At 38.5% G+C, this 24,042-nt stretch overlaps 1 protein-coding gene across 1 annotated transcript in view; it reads left to right on the top strand.

The window, feature by feature from the left end:
* Window positions 1–7,857: 7,857 nt before the first annotated feature.
* AMMECR1 (Alport syndrome, mental retardation, midface hypoplasia and elliptocytosis chromosomal region gene 1) overlaps window positions 7,858–24,042 on the top strand; it is a 66,081-nt gene continuing 49,896 nt past the window's right edge. The window contains exon 1 of the mRNA XM_010569026.1: window positions 7,858–7,935. Coding sequence (XP_010567328.1) covers window positions 7,901–7,935 — 35 coding nt within the window. The 5' untranslated portion in view covers window positions 7,858–7,900. The remainder of the gene's footprint in view (window positions 7,936–24,042) is intronic.

Genomic DNA, 24,042 nt, shown 5'->3' with positions numbered 1-24,042 from the left:
AGAAGTTAATTGTTCTCATACCCCTTGTTAGGGTGAGGAGTCAGCAGCCACCTCTCCCTGTGCCATCAGTCTGGTCACTCATTGCCTCCTTTGTTTTAGTTACATTCATGTCTTTTGTCATGTTTTCTTTTACTCTATCTTGTACTGAAGATAACTTCCTGATAAAGATTTCTGTGGATTTTGCAAATTCAAATTTTGACATTGTTTTTGACATCATATATTCCTATTTAACCTGTCTGCCTGTGAGAAAAATACCTTTTGGGTCTGGATTTGACTTAGTTTACGTGTACATCTAACTCTAATATTCTTTGCTAGAAATTGTTGAGAAGTTAATGATTTAAGAATGCAAATATTTTATTTGGAGTTACTAAAAGAGTGCAAAGCTCTGCCTCTTCTTCAGTTGTGAGTTAAACACGTTGTTTCTTATGACAACTTTATAATTGTAATGTTATCTAGCCTTGAATACTAAACCAAGAGAAATCTAACGTTGGCACTTATGTTGTCGTATCTGTTAAGAAACAAGTGTGTGGACAGTTCTGTTATCAAGCCCTAAACATCCTTTTAACTGCTCATCTCCAGACAGATAGGGAGTAGTTGCTGTTGTTGACAGCTAAGAGGTAATCAGGAAATAAAAGTTTGAAAGACTGGGCTAGCTCGGGTTGCTTAGTTTACAGATCTAGGCTGTGACCAGTCGATGAATGAAGTATATTTATCTAGTCTATAGTTTTTGGTTCTATCAAGGCTCATGCCGTAATTAATGGAGCAAACTCAGTATGCCAAGCTGTCTGTTTTTACATTAAGTACTTGTTTACAGTTAACTGCAGGTTTTCCATAGCATCAAATTATTGTCTTCAGAAGTAGAAGCGCTAGTATGCTAACACAGAAGTTGTTTGAGCCATATACTAGTGGTTTCTGTGGTAAGAGTCTCTATGGAAGGCAGGAAAGTTGCAAATTACTTAAAAATAATAGCAGACTTGTCAGAGTTTGGCCAGTACAGAAACTGTTGCTAGGCTGGAGGCCAAAACAAGTCCAGTTGGCCCTGACCCTCATTAGCAAAGCATTATGAAAATGCTTGACCTTTTTTATGATGTTTATGCTCCTACAGAGTGGGGTATTATATTGCTACTCAGTTTAGCATTGCAAAGTTTGCATTTAAATAACAAGATGGGGTAGCTCTACTCCAGTTAATTCACAAATTCTCAAAAACGTGTCCTTAATAACAAAGCATGTTACGGAGTGCAATAGCTATAAAATGGAACGTAGCTGTTAAGTTGGTCCTAGTGCTGCATTCAGATAGCATATAGTTAATAATTTGAACTTGGATTGACACATTATCTAGATTTCCTTACTGTTTGGTAGCGCTGTGGTATATGCTGACTTACCAAAAGCTGTGGTGTTTTTCAGTCCAGCACTATAAACAATAGGTATCGTTCCTGGGTTACTTGTATGACCTTTTAAAAACCCCTTCATTTTCATAACTGGGGTCTTGTCAAAAGGGATCAGTGTAAAGGGCTTCATTTGTCAAGTGGGGGACCCCCCTGCTCCACTGACCATAAACATTTATTTGGCGAGATATTTGTTGCGTTTGTCTCATCTCTTTGCTCCTGCTGTCCCCCTAACAGACTGCACATGTGTTTCTATGCCTTATAAGATATGCCTTAAACTTTTGTGATCTGACTGGGCTTTGATAGCTTCCTGGAAGGCAGTGCTTGTTGTAAGTATGTGAATATTGCTTTGCCACACTGAGTACTTGCAGCCAAGGTTATTAAAGTGCTAATTTCATGAGAATGACATCTTACGGAATGCAGAACAGCTCACTGAGTTGTGGCAAGGTCACTGGGACAGCGGCCATATAGAGATGCGTATATCTTCCCAGAGCACTCGTGCCTTTCTGGGACTGAGTTCTCACAATCCTTAATGCTGTAGAAAATCTCATTTTATGCCCTTCTTCTCATTAGCTTGAACTCTGTGGCATTTTTGGCAAGGTCCTGCCTAGGGCTGTGGTGTTTGTAATATATGAGCCATAGACATACTCCTGTAACTTATGCTTCGCTGGCACAGGGTAGATTCCAGCATCTGCGATACTGCCTGCTCTGCTGGGTGGGAGTTGGGAGTCCATGTTTGAAACAGAAGAGAAAGGAGGGAAGGATCCTTGTCATAATCCTCTTCTAATCAGCAACAGAATTATATCTGCTTCATCCTTTCCAGAGTTAAATCACTTTCCTTGTTTTCCATGTGGCATTTTCCACAGAGATAAGAATTGTGTGGATGAAGCTCTAGAGTTCATGAGTTTTAGGTGTATTATGAAAGGTGGAAAAAAGCGTGTGATCCTCCACTGATGGGCAACAATGTGGGCCAACTAAGTAAATCTGGTTGCTTCCAGCCCGTTTTCCAGGTGACTGTAAGAATATAAGGATTAGGTGCCATGCCATTTTCCTTACCCAGTAAGTAAACACAAGGATAAGTTCAGCTGCCCGTGAGTGACAAGTTGCAAGGCAGTTCTTTTCAGTATGAATAAACATGTTAAAAGACTGACTTTTTGGGAAGATGATGTGCTAGGTGGAGGTCCCTTGCAAGCTTTATACGGAGAAACAAAACTTTTCTGGTCCTCAGTACTTTGACTGCCACATTAAGCAGACAATGAATGCCAGTTAGAAAAGTGTTGCACCAGCCTCCTCTAAGTATTCTTTCTGCAGAGAGTATTGGAGGTTGAGGAGGTGGTTGAAAAACCCACAGAAAAGGTGTAGTCGTAGTGAGAAGAGAGTGAGGAGAGAAGCCCTCTTCAAAGACCGCTGCAGTGCCTGAAGGTAGTTGAGTAATTCAGGTGATGTATCACGTAAGCATGAGGGGAACTAAACTTCAGCAAGCCACTGGCCCAGATGAAAAACTGCAAGCCAAGCAATAGAAGGCAAGTTCTTTTGGCACAGTGTTGTACAGTTATCCAAACTCTGAAGAACCAAATGGAAATGTAATATTAAAGCTAATCCCTATCGACATGCTGAGAGAATGAAATTCTAGTGATTAGACTCATTCTTCCTTAAGAAATGGGAGGATAATTCTGGCTCTCTTGCAGTTCAACTGGAACTGAAAAGTAAACAGATAAGAGGCAGGTGGCAAAAATCTCATGTGGGATACTTGCCACCATAATATCTGGGTTCTTGTAAAATACTGGGCATAAAAGTTGAAAGAAAATAAAGATTGGTGCTGTTTATTTGGAAGGAACACTGGATAAAACCAAGCATTGAAAATAAAGGGTTATAAAGAAGGATAAATAGAATACAAATTACCTTTCTCTTATTTCACAGAAAAAAGATTGAAGTGAGACAAGTATTCCCATGTACACTTACCATTGTGGTTTCTTTTCACCTCAAGGATAAATTATTGGCGGTTTGCTGTGCTTGGACTATATTTTAACATAGAAATCTAAGCCACTGCAAAAAGTAGCTCCCAGTAGTGCCTCTTTTTGGGAGAATATGAAATCTGTGCTTCAGGTTATTGGGTGCCAGCCGCTTTTTTTCTTTTTCCTTGTTTTTTTTTCTTTTTCTTCCCCCCCGCCCTTTTTTTTTTTTCATTTTGGAGGATTTCAAGGGGTTAAGTTTTTTTTACATATGTAATGTAAGTGGCTTGGAATAAGCTACTCAAAGACTGCCTACTACCCTATGCCTTTCTGCTAACTTGAGTGTGTTTTCTTCTTCTGTAAATGTGTCAGAGATGCTCAGCAGCAGATGAGTCTTATTTGTCATAAGCTGAAAGTAGTCACACTAGACAGGATAGATGAAGATAGAAGAAGATGATGAGCACTCTGCTGCTACAATGTGTTTTATGCTAAGTGTTTGGAAATAAGAAACTCTTGTCCCTGCTAAATAAGTGGGCTGTTCCTGAATGGTTCCTGGTATGGTTTCAGTAAATTTTTGCAGCCTGTTTGAGACTGTCAGAATTCATAAATTGAATTATGGAGGCTATAGGTCTGATTATTTCTGAAGTTTCCACTGAAATTTTGTCTTGGTTTAAAAAATGTCCTTTTTTTTTTTCTAGGAAAAGTGCTAAGCCATTGAGACATGCTTAGATATGGTTTCATCTTGAAAGTCCATATGCTACAAACTGGAGATGTGAGATATTTGCTTTTCCTCTGAGCAGCAGTCATCTAAATGTATGGATCATCACAGACATACATCTAAAAGTTAGGCAATATGAGCATAATATGCCTTCTTGGTTGTCACTTTATGTAGAATGTTTAATGGAAATTGCTCTGGAGGAGTCTGGTGTGGTCTCTGACATTTTGACACTGAAGTTTAGGTTTTTGGAGATACCAGAAATTTCTTGGAAGAGGCCATTGCAGAGAGGTCAGTAATCTTCAGGTGGTTCCACAGATAGGGCCTCTATTTGCTTTTAAGTGGTTGGATAAGTCTAAAAAGAAAGAGATAATCTTACATAAAAACATTGATTTGCCATTGGACCATTGAGTGTTTCTAGAGTTTTGCAGGTTCTGTCCAACTTCTCTGTATGCAAGTTATTAGAGGAGGCAAGTGTGAATTGAAGGATAAATCACTGCAGTGAGGTTTGGAAGACTTGTGTTTTGTTCCTGACCATGTCATTATGGTGGACAAACCTGGATGAGACCCTCAATCTCTCTACCTTGTGTTCTTACTGAAAAATATAAGGTACCTCAACCTACTTTTCTTTGTTAAAGTAGTAGCAAGAGGGACTATAGAAATTGGCTATTGTTGCGATTCTTTCCTTTGACTGGATTACACTGCCAGGAAGCTGTCCAGACTCGGCTCAGAATATTTTTGCCTAAATTGGCAACTTAGAGGCATACACTTTTTTTTTTTTAACTGTTATCCATTATATCTGAAATGAATCATGGTTGTATTAATGTTAGCTTGAATCCTTCAAAGGCTATTGTTGCTTCTCAATTAAGTCAGAGAATTTTCAATGAGGTTTTTTGTGGGTTTTTTTCCATTTGGTTTTCTTCTCCGTTTGGGTGCTCCTAGTCACAGTATCCTCCCTGGTATTTTTAGGCTACTGTTCAGCGCATCCTTTCTCTGAGAATAGTTTAGACAGTTTTAAGTCTGCTAGCACAAGTCAAAGACAAGACCTTCCAAAAATCATATTGTATAATTGTTTCTGCTCTAGGCATCCTGTTTGTCCTAGTCACGTGAACACCATGGACATTTTAGAACTGGGAGAAGGGTATGGTTACCCATTTACTGCCCTGTTAGAGCCAGCAAACTATGGTTCTGTAGTGAAACAAGATTCCTTGATTTACTGAATGTTGAAAAATGGAGATGAACAGAAAGAGAAGGTAGGGTGGCAAGGAAGGTACAAGCAGTGACTGTGTAATGACACTTCCCCAAATATTTTTCTAGTCTTCAGCAACTTGCAGTTTGGGATGTCTTGAGCCAGAAGTGATGTCTTTTATCAGTAATTCTCCCCAACACCCCACCCACCCAACAACAGGTAGATTATAATGAAATTTTAACGAGGCAAAGTTGGGAGGAAGATCAGAATGCTATACAGAAATGCTTGAAATATTTAGGGGCTATACTGTTAGAAACAGGATGAAAATCAATATTTTAAGAGAGCAGCTTCATGTACTTCAGGAGTAATTAAAAACTGATTCTGTAAGTTAGGAGTTTGTTTCTCTCCTTAGTGGTTTCCAGGTATTACCAGTTGAATGCCAGTTGTCTCTTAGCCTTCCTTATGCTATAGATATGTAAAGGGCAAGTGGCTATTTTAAAGAGAAATTATCAGTAAAAATAGGAATGTATTAAATACAATTTTACAAGAGAGTGGCTGAGATCTTACTTGTAAAACTTCATGGTTCTGCTACTCTCAGGAGAAAGAAGTTTTCTCTTTGCAGAGCAGGGCAGTCAGAGTGCCTGGAAGAAGTGTGAGATCAGTTTGCAAAGGAAGAGGAGAAGAGCTAGGCTGCTTTAGAGGATCGGAACAATAGCTGAGAGGTACAAAACTTGATTGGGGGTGGTGTGTATGTATATGTGTGTGTCCATACTGGTGTATGTATATATATGTTTGTGTGTCCATATATATGTGTATATAGGAAGAGAAAGACAAAGGCACACAAGTGTTTAAACTAGATGCCAGTAGTGCCAGAAGAGCAAAAGAATACAAAATGACTTTGAGTAAGATTTAGAGTGCAAGGTTTCTACTTACTGGAGCAGTATGGCTTTATAGTAACCTTTAACAGGATTAGCGGGGGCAAGTAATCCAAATAGTTTAGATAGATCTTGATCACTTTATGATGAGAAATATATGATGCATTGCCTTTGGTAGTGAGCTTAATAGATTTGATAGTTTAAAAGGTCCCTCATTCTCTCTGAGTTCACTGGGGTGGATTTGGGCTTTAGGTATCAGTGTGGGTGTTTTTCCCTTCTCATGGTCCTCCTGTGGAAGGGGACTGATGGATGGCAATAATCCTAGTCCCTTAGAGGCTTCTGCTTTGGTAGTATGTTCTAGATTGAGGAAATCTTCTGGTGATGAAGTTTTCAAGAATGAAAACATTTGTTTTGCCATTGAAAGTTATCAGGCTATCGTGACAAAGCATATCTTGTCCATATCATATTATTGTCAGTTTATTTCTAGCTTAAAAATTCTTTTTTTTTTTTAATTGACACTTGCAGATGTTGGTAAATTGTTCATGTCCTTTTGTACAGCCATAGTAGTTAGTAATGATCCACAGGTACTTCTGACATAAAATTCAGTGCTGTCACTAACGGCTTCTGTGTCTGAATGTGGGGATAGGTCTTTTAAACTGACACTGATGCTTTTTTTTTTCTTTTAAAGAGAAGATTATTACTGGAGAATAGTGATGCTAGATGAAGTTTAATATCTCTAAGGACTGTTAGATGAACTGTCTGTAGGCAGCTTCTGATAGAAAGTGGAATAACTTGGTTTTGAGCAGATTATTTGTTTCAGTATGAGTTCAGAGATACCCAGGTTGGCTCTCTGTGACCTGTTTAGGTCTAGCAGGATTACTAACTTAGTAAGTGGGGGTTGTTTTCTGATAAACTGTTTTGCTTTAGCAGAGAAACTTTTACTGTTCTTTCCACCATCCTTTTGGCTTGAGTAAGACGTCTTTCTCAAGGTGGAGACGAACAGAGGCAAACGTTGGTCAATAACAGAGCTCTGTGGAGGTAATGAATTTGGAGAATGTTATGTGTATAAATAATTTTTCACTGAATTGGAACTGAACCATAACTCGGTAATGGTTCATGTTGAGCAGGGAATGGGGTATTGCTTTTCTGAACACAGTATCTTTGCTGCTAATAAGAGGGGTTGCCAAAATAAAACCTAAGGAAATGACAACTCAAATGGCAAACAAAGCATTTGTTAAGCAGTAATTTTTTTGAACTAGTGATACTGAAGACTTTACTACTTGACTTCAGCCAACTAAAAAAATGGCTTTTGATTTGCATAGCAATTCGTGACAGCAAAGAAATGGAGCAGTTTAGGAGCACAGGTTTTATGAAAGGGAATAACGGGGAGCTGAAATGACAGGCTCACCCTCATGTATCTGAGGAAGTCAGGGCTTCCACATTTACTTTGAGATGTCAGAAAACTTCAAATTGATGGGTTTTGAAATTGTGGTATGTGAACAGCTTTTTAAGCAAAGCTAGGTTTTGGTGGGTTTGTTGTTTGTTTGTTTTTTTTTTTTAAAAAAAACAAACCCAAACCAGCAAAGTGAGAGAGCAGGTGATTATTGCTTCCCCAGCTGACAATATGTTTATTGTTTGTCAGTGTTTTAAAATGGTTGTTCTTCTGTTTCCACTCATCTCAGTTGAGGTTTCCCCCATCAACTGAAGGATGGTGACTGCTGCCTGTGTGTTGGGCTTGGATGCAGTTGAGAGTGGCAACTCCTAAGGAGATAAAACTGGGATCGATGGTCAAAGGAAGAGTTTGGCCTCACACCATGAGGTAAACTGCTGAGGTGGAACGTGCCACCTCCTGTTCATGTGTATGATCTGGCGCAGAGCTGAGTGCTGTTGATGGGGTGGGTGCTGTACCAGTGGCTGTACCTGAGCAAAGTATGTAAATCCATGCTTTGGTTTTTAGTAGAACTTGCTGATCAGTGTAGACCCACCTGTCACAGGTTACCAAAAGAAAAATAGGTACCAACCTCCAGTTCTCAGGTCTGGTGAATAAAAATTGCAGTCTGGAGTCTGGTCAGTGAGTGAGATGATAGTTGAATTCTTCTGCCTTGAAAGACGTGAAAATAGGAGGCCTGGCACCTTGAAGCATTGCACTGAGAAATCCAAAAAGGAACAACTTGGACATCTCTGTTATTTTCAAGGAATTTATAGCCTTTTTCATAGTCCTTTAAAAGCCATCTACCATTATAAGTGTGTTGATTTTAAAAATAAATAGGCAGTAGGATGGTTGAATCTTTAGTCTTCTGGAATAAAGATATATCTTCAGTGGTTTGGCCTTTAGAAACTTCATTGACTAACTAATGTACAGATTTAATAGCAAAATAATACTGCCCTTCAGGTCAGTGATTTGGTCCACAGCTGGTTTATTTAAGTTAATTCCCAGAGTAATGACTGAATTATGGTTGTGTGGGATCTGCTCATGGATAGTGAGTTGTTGGGGGCTTTTTGGTAGTATACCAGATAACTATCTTTAACAAAACTACCAATTTTATGCTATATATTTTTGTGACAGAGTTGTAGCATACAGTATTGTCAGAGAACTTGGTACTACTTTTGAAAGGCTATATATATTGCTGGTGCACGATGTAGTTGTAATTTCATGTTAGATAGTTTCAGATATGTTGCATAATTTTCCAAGTTAATTTGAAAATGTAGTTAGCTTTTTGCTTTCATAAAATGGTATCTAGTGAAGAAAAACAAAACAAAACATGAACACAGAGGTTTTAATGCATCAAAATTAAAATACACCCTGGTTATTTTCCAGTGTTTCCAGGCTGATGAGATGGTTTTTGAAATTCAGTTTTGACATTTGAAGGGATCTTACTGAAGGTGTTCTGTACATAGTTATGAGAGACTGTTTGTATCTCGTGGTGTTTGAGAGAATATTTAATTTTAGAAAGAAATGTTTAAGCTTTGTTGTGGAAACACTGTAGTCTCTTTGCTTGAGGTTAGTTCTAGATCTTCCAGAATTTTGTTTTCCTTTAGTAGTGTTAGTGTTGAATAGCTGACCATCTTATGCGGTGTATTTGTATCCTGTGAGCCACTTGAATGACATTATAGAACTGGACTGCAATTTCCCAATCTGACTTCACTCACATACCAAACCTATTGCAGGCATAATTGATGGTGTGACTATAGTCTGCTGGTTTGGGAAACTAATGTGAGTTAAATGCAACTTTTGGATGAGACTGCACCTCCATGGCAAACAAAACATCCTCACATATGTGCCCCACACCCTCACTTGTACTACTTGCATTCATCAGTGTATGCTTGCTGTGCTGTTTCTGCTTGATAAGTCAGCAGCAGATACTTTACTGTTTTTTGTTAGGTTATTTTTTTGCTGAGTTGTAAGACTTTTTTTGCTGAGTCTTTTAGCATGCTAAATGCCAGAGCTGGCTTAAGGGATTGGGTCTTCCCATACAGTCTGGGAAGAGATGGGGCCCTTGCAACCAGCCATTATTAATTTTAGGCTGCCAAGAACTGCAGCTTAAGTTGCTTTAACCTGGATTTTTTTTCTGCTCTGAGGATGTAACTGTTCTCCTGGTTGAGACTATTAGCCTGCTATTGTCTCCAGCAGTGCTGAAGATATTAGCGGAGAGAAATACTTGAGTTTCAACTTGATTTTCTTTTCACCTCAGTGACTTTTTGGCACCATCAGCAGGTAGACTGGTGCCTGCAAGTACATCCAGAAGCTGTGCATGAAAAAGCAATCACATAAGACAAACTTCCTTTCATGTATCTGCTGTTAGCAGTATTGCCAATGGTTTGCCCTACATCCAGTTCCCCAGTCGTCAGAATAAAGCTTACAGGCTGGAATATAAGGCTAAACAAGGTAATGTGTTTGGGTTTTTTTTCCCCCCTACTGAGTTCATCTCGGTGCACCATGGTGCTTTTAAGCACGTAGTTACAAACATTGCAGTGTACAGCAAACCTGTGCATCATGGTTTTAAGATGGTGAAGTTTGCCAGGAGCCTGCAGTATGTAGCAGAGGAATGTACAGGCTGTCACAGAAAGTCTTGAGCCCCTTTTGGGTGGCTGAAGATTACACTTACAAGTTTTTTCCAAAATAAACCCGATTGATCCCTACCAGAAGACTATCTGGTGTTCAGCCCAGATGTTCAGTGGATCCAACAGCTCAGACCCCAAATTCAGAAGTATATGTAAGCTGGCACCAGCTGGGGGGAAGAGTTGTGGTCTTGGTAGGATTTCCTTTTACAGAAGCTGTGCATACTCTTTCCAATAGACTGTGGTTGTCTGTGTGCACAGTGATCTGATCTGCTATTACTTTGCAGGGATGGGAATCACATTTGCTTTTCTGTAGTGCCAGTCCCTTTAGGGTCTTTTGTGTGCACTGGAGTTACACTGGCAACCTGTTGCCCAGCAGTTCTTCAGTTTCAGGTTTGGAACTGTCCTGTAAATGTCTGGTCTAAGTGAACTACATCTAACTTGTCTGTTCAGCCTAATGCCTCCTCTGTACTTAAAATTGACCTAGTCCCTCTGACTATACTATAAAGATAGGTGTGAATGTCTCTCCAATTGCTTCACCAGTAAAGACTGGATACAGAGTGTTCAGTGAGCTTCTCTGTATCCCTTTTTCCTTCTGTCATCCAGGTATCCCTTTTTCACTTTGGTTGGCAAGAGATCCCACTGTTTTTTCTAGTTGGTTTCCTGCTTTTCATGTATTTAAGTAACTTGCAAGGTGCTACCCAAACTTTTTTAGTTCTTTATTTACTCTTTACTTTTGACCTACCATGTGTTTTATAATCTCTTCTGTTCTCATTAGGCAAGCTTTCTGTTTTTAAAAGCTGACCTCTCTCCTATGCCCTCCTTAACTTCCCTATGCAGTCATGCAGGGTGTAGGCTTTTGTTGCTGAGGTTGAGGTATTCTTTTGACTGCTTTTGTTTTCTCTTCTAACTGTGGTGAATGTTTTACCTGGTCTTTTAATACAGAATTTTGTCTGCTTTTGGGTTTTTTTTGTGGGGCATGGTGGTTTTGCTTTTAACAGACTCCAAGCTGTTGCACTTTTTTTGCTGTTTGGATTTCTTCTTTTAGGGTTGTGTGTGTTGCAATTGGTTGTTTTTTGGGTTTTTTTTGAGGGGGAATGGGTTGGGAGGATTACTAATTACTTCAATTTTTTTTACACTGTTCCCTTACTTGAATTTCATTATCCATGTGCCAAATACTTTTATGGCCTGCTGTATTCAACTACAATGTTGAAATATAATTGCATTACAGGCGCAGTTACAGAGCAGCTTTCCTATCAGTATCCTTTAACTAGGTCTTGTGTACCACTCAAAGCCAAACCAAAAATGGCATCTTTTCATGTAGGTCCCAGCACTAATTTCCAAGGAAGCAGTCATTACTTGGGGGCGGGGGGGAATTCTCTACATGTCATTCTGATGAGGCACAGGGTCTACTTTATATCAGGAGATTTCAGTTGCCCACTGTTACTATCTTTCCTAAACTTGCAACTTTATAATCTCCCTGAACTGGTAGTGCAGTTGATGATACATCTTTATTACTTGATTATGCGACTTCTACCGTGACTTCATTGGGTCTCTCTTCTCCTGTAATATTTTATGCCATTAAATGTTTATATGTCCTCACATACAGTGCCATTCCCCACCTGCCTGTTGTTTGTCATTCCTGTTGGAACTGCTGAGTAAGCAAGCTGGTAGCCTCTCAGCGTTACACTGGATTGATTTTTCCTCCTTCCACCAAGTCCTGGAGATGCTTTTTACTCCGAGGGTGTCAGGTGAAGCCAAGCATTTGGGTTTCCCATGTGTTACTTCTGAAATTTCTAGCAGAAGTGTAGAAGTGTTTGTAAGTTCCAAAACTCATTAGCATACCAGTCTCGCTGACTGTGGCATGACTAATGTGTGTGCCTAACAAGTTCTTCCTGTTCCCATCATGCCTAAATCCTTTCCCTCTGTATCATTGACTTCCTGTCTCAGCCTCCCTCTCAGGCCTCGCACGTGGTCTGGCAGCATTTCAGAAAATAACACCATGAAAATCCTGAATGTAAGTCTTCTGCTCAGTGACCTGAGCTTACTCTCCAGAGCATCCACCCTGTGTTTCCATACACTGCCGTTACTATTGTGGATCCTGCGGACTACTGTTTTCTTTGCTGAATCACCAAGTAGCCAATGTAGATGCCTTGTGAGGTTGCTCCCTTTGCATCTGATGGGCAGTGTGCCAGCTGATTGTCAGATGCCACAAATACAGCTAGCTGTGTGTCTAGTAAAGTTGTCTGATACCCCCGCCTGCTTCTTCCTAGTCTTTAAGTCTGTCTGCTACAAGGAGGATCCCTAGTTCAACAGGACCCAGTAATATCAACTGGAGGTTGGATTGCTTCTAAGAGATTAGCTCTGACCCGACTTACAACCACATGAATGCTTGAGATGGCAAAAGACATGATGAAGCATGGAACAGAAAACAAGTAGGCAACATGGGAGTGCCTTTTTCAGGGGCATTGCTAGTTATCGATTATAGAACTGCAGTGAGGTTCATACGAGGCAGTGTTTTGTGGTTGGTTTGTTTTCATATTTTTTTAAACTTTTTAGATTTGTTCCCTTGTAATGAAAGCATAACCCTAAATTTGTCAGTCTTCAAATATAAAAAGCGCATTTTTTTTAAGCAAAATTGCTGTATTGTAGACAGCATCTCTGTATCTGAGTGAACTTGTGTTTGATAAGAGACAGTGAAAGAACTGATGTCCCAAATGAGGATCCACTTAGCCCTGTATGTTGTCTCCTAGGGATGGCCGACGGCAGATACCTCTGGAACAATATAAGAACAGGGGAAGCCTGTAAAGATGCTGCTGTGTCATCCAGTAATTTCCTATACTAGAGCCAGTGTCTTTGTGTTTATTGGTTGCCTAATTGTATGGCTAGTGACAGCATGTAGTAACCAGTATGCTTGCTCAGAAAATGGTGCTTTGTCTGTTGTCTTGATGTCTGAGAGTAACCAAGGCATGTCTGCTGTGTACTAAAAATTGGGGCCTCAATTAGATGCCCTGGCTCTATGTATTACTGCATCATTGTATCACTAACTGCGGTTCATCCAGCTTCCAAAGGGACCAGCAACTGGTCATCTGGCCTATCACTAACACACTTCTCTGTTGCCTAAATGCTAAGTGTTTTTCTTGTTCAAGGTCAGCATGGTTGTATTTACATTATGAGCAGTTTTGTTCTGTCTTGTGCTTTGCCTAATCTGCTAAAGCAGCAATGTGCCTGGAAGCTCCTCTGCTTTTTCCAGCAATATAGGCTGGTGTAATATAAGTAATTATCTTTCTTTAAAAATCTTACTGCTGTTCCTTTTTGTCTAAGCTGTACTGCATGCATTTCTTCTTGGGGGGTACAGATGTAAGCAGTCATCATCCCTGTGCTTTTTTACTGCCCCTTTTGCCTCTTCCTCTGTTTTTGAGCTGACATCCCTGCACATGCTCCTGCACAGTGAAAGGGAGCAGAGAAACAAGCTTGGTCTAAGTTAAGCTGGCAAAAAGGAGAGAGAGATATTTTTAACCATATCAGTTCCCCAATCACATACATGTTTGTTCCAGAACAAGAAAGGAGGCTATCTATCTGGGAATGGGAATGTTGGGTGAGGCTGTTTTTATTTCAGCAACAGCTCCGAACTTTACTATTACTCAACCATCTATGCAGTCATTTATGATTTAAAGGGTGGAAGGACATTGAGAGATCATCTAGTTCATCTGAAGGCATGATAATCTCTGTATTTTATATCTATGCTGACTGACAGATGTCTGTCTTAAGAACATCCAGTCTCCATAGCAGACATTGCTTTCAAACCAGTGAGAACTCCCTGATGTTGAGTCATCTTTGTCAGTCTTAAAAGCACTGTCTTTAGTATGTCTGTTCTGTTGCAAAAATAAAAATTCCATTTGGCTCTAATTCCAGCACTGTATTTAGTCTGCCTTTGAACTGTTGTCTCATTGGTTAAATTACATGGCTAAGTTCTATACAAATAGTGCAATCTAGAGTGCATTGATTTAAGAGTAATTCTTGTGATCCAAAAGATTAATTCATTCCAGCTGTAGAGTTAGTGAAGTCTGAATTAGAGGGCAAATTCAAATTCTGCTGAGGCTTGTTTTTTAGCTCATCTTGCAACATTATCATGAGCTTCTTAAAACCAGTACCAAAATAATTGAATGTTTATTAAATTTTCAAAGTTATAAACTTTAAAAATGTTCAAGTACACTCTAATGTATCTTGTTACTGTATAGTTCCTGGTGTTTCAAGTCTCTTGCAAGCTACTGTTACACAGTGGACCTTTAGAATATGTAGTTTAACATGAAGAAGGATCAATGATTTTTTAAAGGAATATTTCTGAATGTTTGGCTGAATTGCAGTATCTCCTGTCAGCTGACACCTTGGCATATAAGTTCTGTAACATATTACTGCTATAAAAAAATCCTGCGTAGTTCCAGTTTTTTCTTAGGTTTCTTTAAATATTTCTCGTTCCTTTGAACTAAGTTTCACTTAAGCAGAAAACTCCTGTGTGTTAATTTCTCACAGGCTTGGCAAATTCTCAGTTATTGGCATAAATTTTTTGTTCAGCTGTTTATGTTGTGCCCCTAGGTGCTTATGTCTCAGCAGGCATCATGCATTTGGCAACTAACAAAAAGCATTTTAAAGGTCCAAATGGATGCCTTTATGACTATGTCTAGTGTCTTGTATGTATAAAGTGTGTGAATTTAATTAACAAAGTTATTTTCCAGAACAAATTGCATACATTTCTGCCTGCTTCTACTCATTCATCTAGTATTTTGAAAGAACAAGGTGTCTCAGAGTTAGCTGAAATTCATTAAAAGATAAGTTATGATTCATCTGTAGCAGGAGAATCCCAGTTATAGCTCTAATAAAATTTTGTGTGACCTTTTAGTAACTACAACTCCTGGTTTTCACTGATGTCTTGACTAACTGCTTCAGGTAATATTTCAGCAGAACAAAAAAACCAATTTATGAAAACCCAGCATCCCTGGTGCTAATGATCACTGGCAGTTTGTGTAAAACTGTCAAGTAATCAGAAGGAAAAATTCAGTATCTTTGTTGGCAATGAGAACAGGCTTTCTTTTAAGGTACTATGTGTAGACTCTAAAGGGTAGGAGCTGTGTGTTAAGCTGCTGTCTGAAATCTGTGCAAAACAATATTCGCTGGCTCTTGGTTTGTGGTTAATATGCAGCAACTACTTGTGAGGGTGGAATTGCTTGCTCTCTTAGAAGAATGGAAATAGTGCTGTAACGCTAAACTTCCAGACTTTTAGTGCCTAGAGGATGCTTTTTCTCTATCAACTTTCAAAACTAATTTTATGCCTGAATCATCCTGTTAGTGACAGAAGGGGAAACGTTATACCAGCACCTCAAAACTAATGTTTGCTGCATTCTTGCTAGTGACTTCTAAGGAAAGAAAGCATCTAGGAGCTGGAGCTATTCTTATCTGATCTCTTTAGCATTGTCTTCACTAGTCTTTTATGGGGAAAAAGTTCTGGGGACCTTATGCAGCTTTCTAAAACATTTTGGATGTTGTGTTCTTAAAACATTTGGGTTTGGATTTATTTTACTTCATGGAATTTTGGGAAAGTGTTCTGCTGAATCCTTTCAAAGCATTCATTGCAAAAAAAGACTATTTGAAGGAAAATGCTTTCACTGGAAATATTTTGTCTCAATTCCAGTTTGTAAGTAGAATGATCATAAACTATACGTGACATCTTTGGTACTGAAATTGTTTCAACTTTGACTTGCAAAGCTTCCAGTTATGTGTGTTTAGGGTGACTATGCTGCATCCTTTAAAATGTTTTTCTTTGACATTAGTATCTCTAACACAGGACTACTGGCTCCTCCTCAAAAGGAGGCTGCATAGTGTTGCTGGGGAGGATAAGTAGTGTCAGTCCTTTTAAGTGCTTGTTAATTTGAACACTTGTTAATTTGCTAACATGTTTGTTAATCTGACTACCCTTGAACATGGGGTACATGGTTTTGAGCTCATTTTTAGATATGGGAGCAGTATGTGGTTTTAAGTTGCTCATTTTCTTTGAAAATTGGGTGGGGAGGTGACTTTGGCTGGGGACCAGTTCAAAACACTTAAAATGTAGCCAAAGTTATTTGATGCAAACTATTTATTGGATCAAATGTAGTACTTTCCTGGTTTTTCTGTCTACAGCTATGAAAGGGAACATAAAATCATTTAATGTCTTCTGGGGTATAAGAAAGGTAGGAATAGCCAGGGAGAAAATACCAGCTTTGCTTTAATAGTTTGTGAATAGTTTTTGTTAACAAACCCAATAGTTTCAGTGTATAATCTGAAGTTAGTTTGAGTTGATTAAAAGAAGTATAAAGTGTGACTAATAGTAAAGGTATTGTGAAACAAAGTTATATTCCTTAGAAATATTTAAATATGCCCCACAGAAAGTCATAATCAGGTGACTGCAGACTCTGAAGTAATAACATTAATAATTTGTAATGACACTGAATTGATTTATTAACTTCATAAAGTCTTAATTTTTCTGCTCTGGTTCATAATTGTGCAATTGGGGAAAAACAATTTGCTTAAGTAGGTCAGAGCATAAATGCAAACAGTTTTATCATGTAAATATACATATTGTTGTATAATTTTATTAAATGATACAAATTATGGTGCTTAATAACCTAGAATACACGTTGACGCTTGTTCTTGGTTGCTTTTGACATGAGAGCAAAAGTTTATCTGGAGGTACAGTCCATACTCTGGATGCTTTTAATAAGCATGTGTACTGTCTTGAAAGATTAAGCATTATTTTGATAAGAGGAGCTAAGTCTTCATATTTGCATTCTAAAATTAAAAATCTCCTTTCTCATAACTTTTTACTAAGTTTTTGGGAACATGCTGAATGCTCCAGAGGTTTTAGTCAAAATGAGAGTTCCAGAATTTATGAAAGAAAATAGCAACCCATTTAGGGAGAAAGGCCTCAAAACTCACTGACTTGTAATGGGTATGTGGAATGTAGTAACTTGAGTATTACTTTATTTCTTCTCCCACCTTTTCAAAAGCTGGTCACAAAGGGAGATTGATTAAATATGAAAAAGATGGAGGGAGGACAGAAGTGGAAAAGGAGATGGAAGAGGATGGGGAGGTGAAAGAAAGGATAAAAATACATGAAATACAGAAATGAGCACAACGGGCAGAAGAATTAATTTTGAAGCATAATGAGTTCAGAGTCTGATGGAGGCAGGAGTACACACTGAAGCTGTCAGTTCCCAGATAAAAAATTGTTTTTTACATTTGTATATACCAATGGTATTTGGCATTGAGGATACATGAGTGCCCTACTACTTCCCACAAGGAGCTGTGTGGAGCTGGGCTCCTGTGGCTTCTCCATCCCTGCCATTCTGATGCTGGGCTGCCGAGAAGGCTGGAATCCCATGGGTTGGAAGGCTCCCTGGCTTGGCAAGAGATGGGACCTGGCGAGTCCAAATGCACACCTGTTTTTCATCACTTTTATCTTGAGCAGCATCAACAGCGCCTGTTACTGCTGTGTTTCTGTAGCGTTCGTTGAATAAATTGTGATTTTTTGGTCATTTATTCCCATTCTGTAATGCTTTGTCACATCTCAAATTGTGTGAGGCTGGTAATGCTGATCAGAGGGGTGTTATGTGGTTATGGCTTTGTTATAAAACAGTGTACAGTTTAGCAATTCCTGATCTAGTGCTTAATAAGAACCAGAATCAACTAGGCTAAGTGCAGAGCCATCCTATCTGCTTTGACACGTATGGTGCTGTAGTGCTCAGATAAGCATGCTCGCCTGGAAGTAGCTGAGGGATGTCTGTCTTCAAGCTGCATTGCTCCTAGGCCTCTGCTGGGACACCTGTAGGCACCTTTAATGGAAAGAATATATATAAACAATCAAAACTTTTAAAAAAGGCAAAGCTGATTATTTATTGTCTTTAGTGATTTTTGGTGTTGAAATAGAGATATTTGGTTGGCTGGTTTTGAGGAGCATGTATGTATGTTTACCTTGGTGGCCAGGGCTTGGATAGGATTAGTAGAAGTTTACAAGATAGAAGGCTAAACCGACTAGTCAGAGGTAAATGTGGAAGAGCAGGGGATCATGGTGTGCATGATCACAGAAAATACTGTGATAATACCCTGTTGAGGAGCCTTGGCATCACAATTGCAGTGTTTTAAAGAGGATGTAAACTCTTGTCCCATTCTGGTAGTTCCTTTTTATTTTGTAAGCTTTTATTATTTAAGACTAGCAGACTCGTTCTACTCGGCATTCAGAGGAAGATGAAAAAACTACTCTTCTCTTTCCCCACTGTTCCTTCACTTCCACAGTCTTCTGGAGGAGCTATGAATTTTCCTTTTTACTTCTTGCTTTTTTTCTTCCTCATGGCTACTCTCAAATCTTGTCCTGTCCTCCCTCTTTTGTGTGGGTGATGGCTTTGTGCCACTGTTCTTCATCATTGCAAAGAGTATTTTAAATTAGAAATGACTAATGGTTTCCCTGTTGCATGCGTGATTCTGACAAGAAATAGTAAACATTAAGGCTGTGCTAACACTGCTGTTGCTAAGATCAGCGGCCAAGGTGCTGGAGTAACCTTGTGATATTGCATTGGCTAATACTTGGGTCATACTTGGAAAGCTATCTCCACAGCTGTATGGGCTAGAAATATTTTTAAGGTTTGATTTTTAAAATTTTTTTTTCCTTAATTAAAAAAACCTCCTTAATTAAAAAATATAGCCATGCCTGTACCCTTTCTGGCCTAACTGCACAGGATCTGTGTTGGATCCTCACCTAAACTTGATCTTAATGTCTTGGAAATATAAATGGCTTTAGTAGCTGAAGTACAGCCCCAGGGACTGATGTTCTGAAGATACTCAATTCTAGATAACTTAATTTAACTTAATGATTTAGCAGCTATCCAGATGTATAAACCTGATATCTGCCCATTGAGATATAAAACAGCTTGATGATCTTGGGAGTTTGTGGTAGACAAGAACTGCAGTTGGAACATTGTTGAAGCATTGTAATTTGAAGTGGAATGAGCTGATTAACCGGTATGTCCTCTTGGTTAGTGTATGCATACTCAGCTGTGTGTCTGTGCAGACAGCATGACAAATCAGTCCCTCATACAAACTCAGTTTATACACAGTTGAGGTTGTCATTATGGGAATTTGGGTAAGAAACACTCCATTTTAGAGGAAAATTCAAGTGTCTCACCCTAAAAGAAGATATATAGACTTAAAGATGCATCGGTAACCCTGAGCAGTGAAGTGAGTAATTAGATGACCTGTAAGGAAGGTGCCATCCTGAGGAATTTCCAGGTGCCCTGTGACCTGTGGTGCTGCAGACTAAGTGCTCTGACATTGCCTGAGGAGAATCCCTGTGGAGGATGTTATGATTTTGAAGGTTGTTTTTTGAAAGAGCAGTTATGCTGCAAGTCCTCATGTTCAGTTTCAAACACACTTGTGGGCTGGCATCATTAAAAACTGTTTTGAGTACAGAGGTGGGTAAAACCGGTTTTGTCCTGAGCTGTGATTCTCTGCTCGTGTAGAATGTAACTCTTACTGTCAATTTTGATGAACTGTAAATATTCAAATCTTTTTTTAGCAATGCTAAATAAGCCTACATAACCAACTTGTGTGATTTCTGAGTAGTTCTGGATTTTGTTAAATGTAAATATTTATTTTAGCAAAGTGAACAGCTAACTTGGGAACATATGTCATAGAAACTTAATTTCTTTCATAAGTTGATGTATTGTCTTGTGATAGTTGGAGGGAGAAGGTGTGAAAGAACAACTTTGTAAATACAGAGTAGTGTCTGACTGAGCATCTAATCTGGGTGTGCCTAAAAGTCCTCATCCCCTTATAAATTGTTAATTTTACTTTCTCTTTTCTGGAATGCTGCCTATATTGCCTCAGGTCATCTAATATAGTGTACAAGAACACCAGCACTGGTCCTGCAGCTGAATGAACAGCCACATCATTTAGATGTATTTGTGAATTTATGTCCATTTTAAAAATGAATTTGAATATATTGAATGCAACCTTAAGGTGTTGTAGGTTCACTTTAGAAAATGACCTACCAGTAAGCAGTCTTCTTATTTTTAACCCTGATTATGCTGTTGTTTAAACTAGATTTTCTTAAAATAGTAGCTGCTTTCTGACCTTCCTTAAGATTAGCTGCTTAGATAAGCAGAACTTCCTAGCAAATTCACACCTAGCAGCTCAGGTTTTGATTGTGAGGCTGATCTCTCTAGGACATGTAATGATTTCAGGAAACCCACCAAATATATTGTCTGTTATATGGGTAAAGAATGAAATTAATAAAATGCTTGTTTCTGAAATACAGTAGCTGGAAGAGTTGCTCATTTGATCACTTAGTACTGAGAATGACTGAAAGAATATGCTGTGCCCTCAGAAGTATTTAATAACTCTTTCAGTAATTATATAGTATTTTAAATTTAAAAATTGCAGATCTTGCTTCTAGCTTCTGAAGCCAGTAGATTGTGGTGATTGTCTTCAGATCATCATTTATTGGCAGTAATGAACCTTCCACATTGACTGAATGTGTTGAAGGAGTAATGCAATATAAACTGTTTTTAAGAATCTCAGCTTATTTCCCACAAAGAATAATGCTATCACAGAATAAATTTCCTCCTGTTCAGGGAAATCTATGGGGTTTTGAGATGTGCTCCAGTCTTTATGAATTTTGCTAGATGGAAGTCATTATCCTAGTAAGTTGAGGTGTTTGCATATATGTGTGTACTTGGACATAGGGTAATGGATTTCAGACACTACTCAGTAGCTAATTCTTTTTCTGATTGTGTAAAAGTAGTCAAGCAAGTAGTGCTTTTTCAACTCACATCAAAAATACGTGTTAAGTGGCACTGTAGTGGAAAAACTAGCTGCTGCTTTTTTTTTTTTTTTTTCTCATCTAGCTGCAAAAGGCTCTTTATATTGGCTTTCAGAATAGGAAAAATATCATCCATGGGCTTCTCTAAATTTTCACTTCAGAACTCCCTTTGAACTTTAGATAAGTTGCTGAAGAAACTGGCTTCTATTCTTGATTCAGAAAATGCTTACACACTCAAGTAAATGTTGAATAGCACCTTGAACCTTGCCAAAGCTACTCAGTCTTACATTCTTTGAAGCAATAAATTGTTTTCTGATCTTTAGAATATGGTTAATGTTACATATTTCTCTCTCTGCACTTCTGTAATATTGCTACATAGAAGCAAACATACAGAAGTGTAAGATGAATGTGTTTTTTCTCAGATGGTTTTTTTTCAATCCTGGAGGTTTGTAATTGTCTCTTCCACAATTTAACAGATAGTTTCATTTGTGAATTGTCCCTTTGTTCTTTTACATTGCATCATAAAAAATCAGAATAGGAGTCTGCAGTAAACATCAGGAGGCCATTTGGTCTTTTCTCTCGTTAAAGGGCAGAATCAAATATATTTAGAGTATTCCTGACAGTGGCCTGTTTTTTGGAGGCCTTTGAGGATACACTGATGATGGCAGCTGTACATCCTCCCAGGCAGTCAATCCCAGCATTCATGTTTCTTACCATTAGGATTTTTTTAATTGAATGTTTTACAGTTTAGGTTTCTTAGACGAACATCTGGCAACAGAAGATGCTAAGTCTCTGAGTTAAGTAGCTGGCCAACAATTTCCTTGTCTTTCTTCTCATAAATGATAGTTGTTTTTCCTTTATACTCATTAATATTCATATGTCATGTTGCAGATTGATTGTCTTCATTGTGCCTGTTTTTCTTTCTTTTCGGTAACCTGATTTATTTCCAGTTTCTCCAAGAGGATCTATTACTGTGATTGTTGGTCTTTTTTGCAGTTGTGCCTGTTTTGTTTCAGGAAATTTCCTTTCCTGTGAGGAGCTACTGCCTTTTTCTTCCTTTTCTTGCTTCTCTTCTCTTCCAGAGAATCTTATGTATTAATTCCCTACATTTATCAAATTCTGTCTTTGGCAAACCCTCACCCCAAATTTACATTCTCGCTTATTCCCCTTTGGAATTTCGTGAACTCTTGTCTTGACTTTCTTGTCTTACCAGATTTTTTCCAGAATATATCTGGTAAGCGAAAATGTTCTCGCACCATGTTGTGTGCTTGTATGACTGTTGCAGAAAGGCACTCACCAGATTTTTTTTGTTGTTGTTGACCAGCTCTTTTTGTTGTTGTTGTCCAGCTCCATAATATCATCCATAAAGTTTCCCATTTCATCTCGAACTAGATAACTTTCAACATATCTGCCCCCCTCCTGTGCTTTGGAGTGTATGTACAGATGCCCTTGATAAAGCTATCAGTGTACATGTTCCCACCTCCTTCATTACTAAGCTGTATTCTCTTATATTAAGTAATGCAAATTAGCTCACTGAATTGTGACATCTGGCAATGCCACAGCCTGGAGTATCACAAAGTTTAGAGTGCATCAGTTAGCAGGGAGGCTGCTTTCTGTGATTGTGAATAAGGCTGGCATTGCTTGTGCGAGGGATCACAGCGTACTGTTCTAATGATAAACTTTAATTTCTCTTTCTCCAGATGCTTCTAGTTTGAAACACTATTACATGAGGGTTTAGCATTATTTGAAGGTGTAGCATGATCCCAATAAGATAGAGTAAGCTTTATGTTGAAAAATATAAACGTTAAAATTTCTAGAATTTAGGAACAATAGCTTGTTCACTTGTGTAAAACAAAAAGGACGGCACTGCCATTGCAACTTTGCTTGTTTAGAGTACTTTCTGGGTGTGTTGTAGCTTGGAAATCCTCAGAGCTGAAGTGGAAGCACTCTGGTATTACAAAGGGATGAGCGTGATGACTTTTCAAAGTGTCTGATCCTACAGCCCTGGGTGTCAAGTAACATTAGGGCTGTAGAGACTTTCTTCACTTCTCTGGTTATAAAAGATGGTAGGTTAAATAACTATAATTAAAATGTCTGTCTAAATGTAATTTTACTTCTCAGTTCATCAATTTTAATCCTTTTCAGTTCAAAGTCCTACAAGTTTTTTTTATTACTTGGAAGCCTTCAAGTGAAACCAAAAAAGTTCTCACTCATCTTTTATAAAAGTAGACAAATATTCTTGGTCTGTTACCCATTCTTTCCGCTATTCTTCCCAATTTCATCCTCTCTCTTTTCCTCACTATCCATAATAAGGAAACTTCATGCTGCTTCTGAAGGTATCAGAAAAAGACCAATGTATTCACACTTTTTGCCTTTTCCCCCACACCCCAACTTAAAGAATCCCTTCACTTTTTTATTGAATGAACTGGTAAATGAAAGGCAGCTTGTATCCAGTGCTGCTTTATATTAAAAGAAGATATTTTTAACAATGCTTTCTACATGATGTCAGTGTATGTTACTGACATGCCTACTCTTCCTGTGATAGCTGACTGATTACTAAAATAGCTTGCACACTTTTGCTTTCAGTCTAAGTATTTTCAGTAACATATAACAAGCAGGTCAGTAATTGGTTTAGGGGATTTTGATTGTAAAACGTTAGTAAGAAATATGCTTAGGGCACTGGTAAGCATGGTGTATAAGAGATTATTTTGAGACATTCAATGTTTATATAGGTTTATACCTTGTGACCTTCATGTGAGTGCTCCAGTTCTCCACAAGTTGTAACAGATTAATGCTCAAGTAAAGTACAGGCCTGTCCTAATTTCTTCATTAATGAAAATAGTGTAATAGTAGCTGAAGTGACAAATGGGGCGGAACTCTGATCGGGTGACCCATGCTCCTGTGCTTCAGCCACACATTTTCTGGCTAGCCTTTAAGGTCGGTGTTTAGGGTGTTGGATACATGCATATATTTCAGTAGTCTATCAGGGAGACAGACTATGTATGCATGCCCCTTTTG

The sequence above is a fragment of the Haliaeetus leucocephalus genome, unplaced genomic scaffold (assembly GCF_000737465.1).
Source record: "Haliaeetus leucocephalus isolate CR32 unplaced genomic scaffold, Haliaeetus_leucocephalus-4.0 Scaffold262, whole genome shotgun sequence".
In the NCBI taxonomy this organism is placed as follows: Eukaryota; Metazoa; Chordata; class Aves; order Accipitriformes; family Accipitridae; genus Haliaeetus; species Haliaeetus leucocephalus.
Note: the sequence above shows the minus strand (reverse complement) of the source record. Positions and strands in the feature narration are given on the sequence as shown.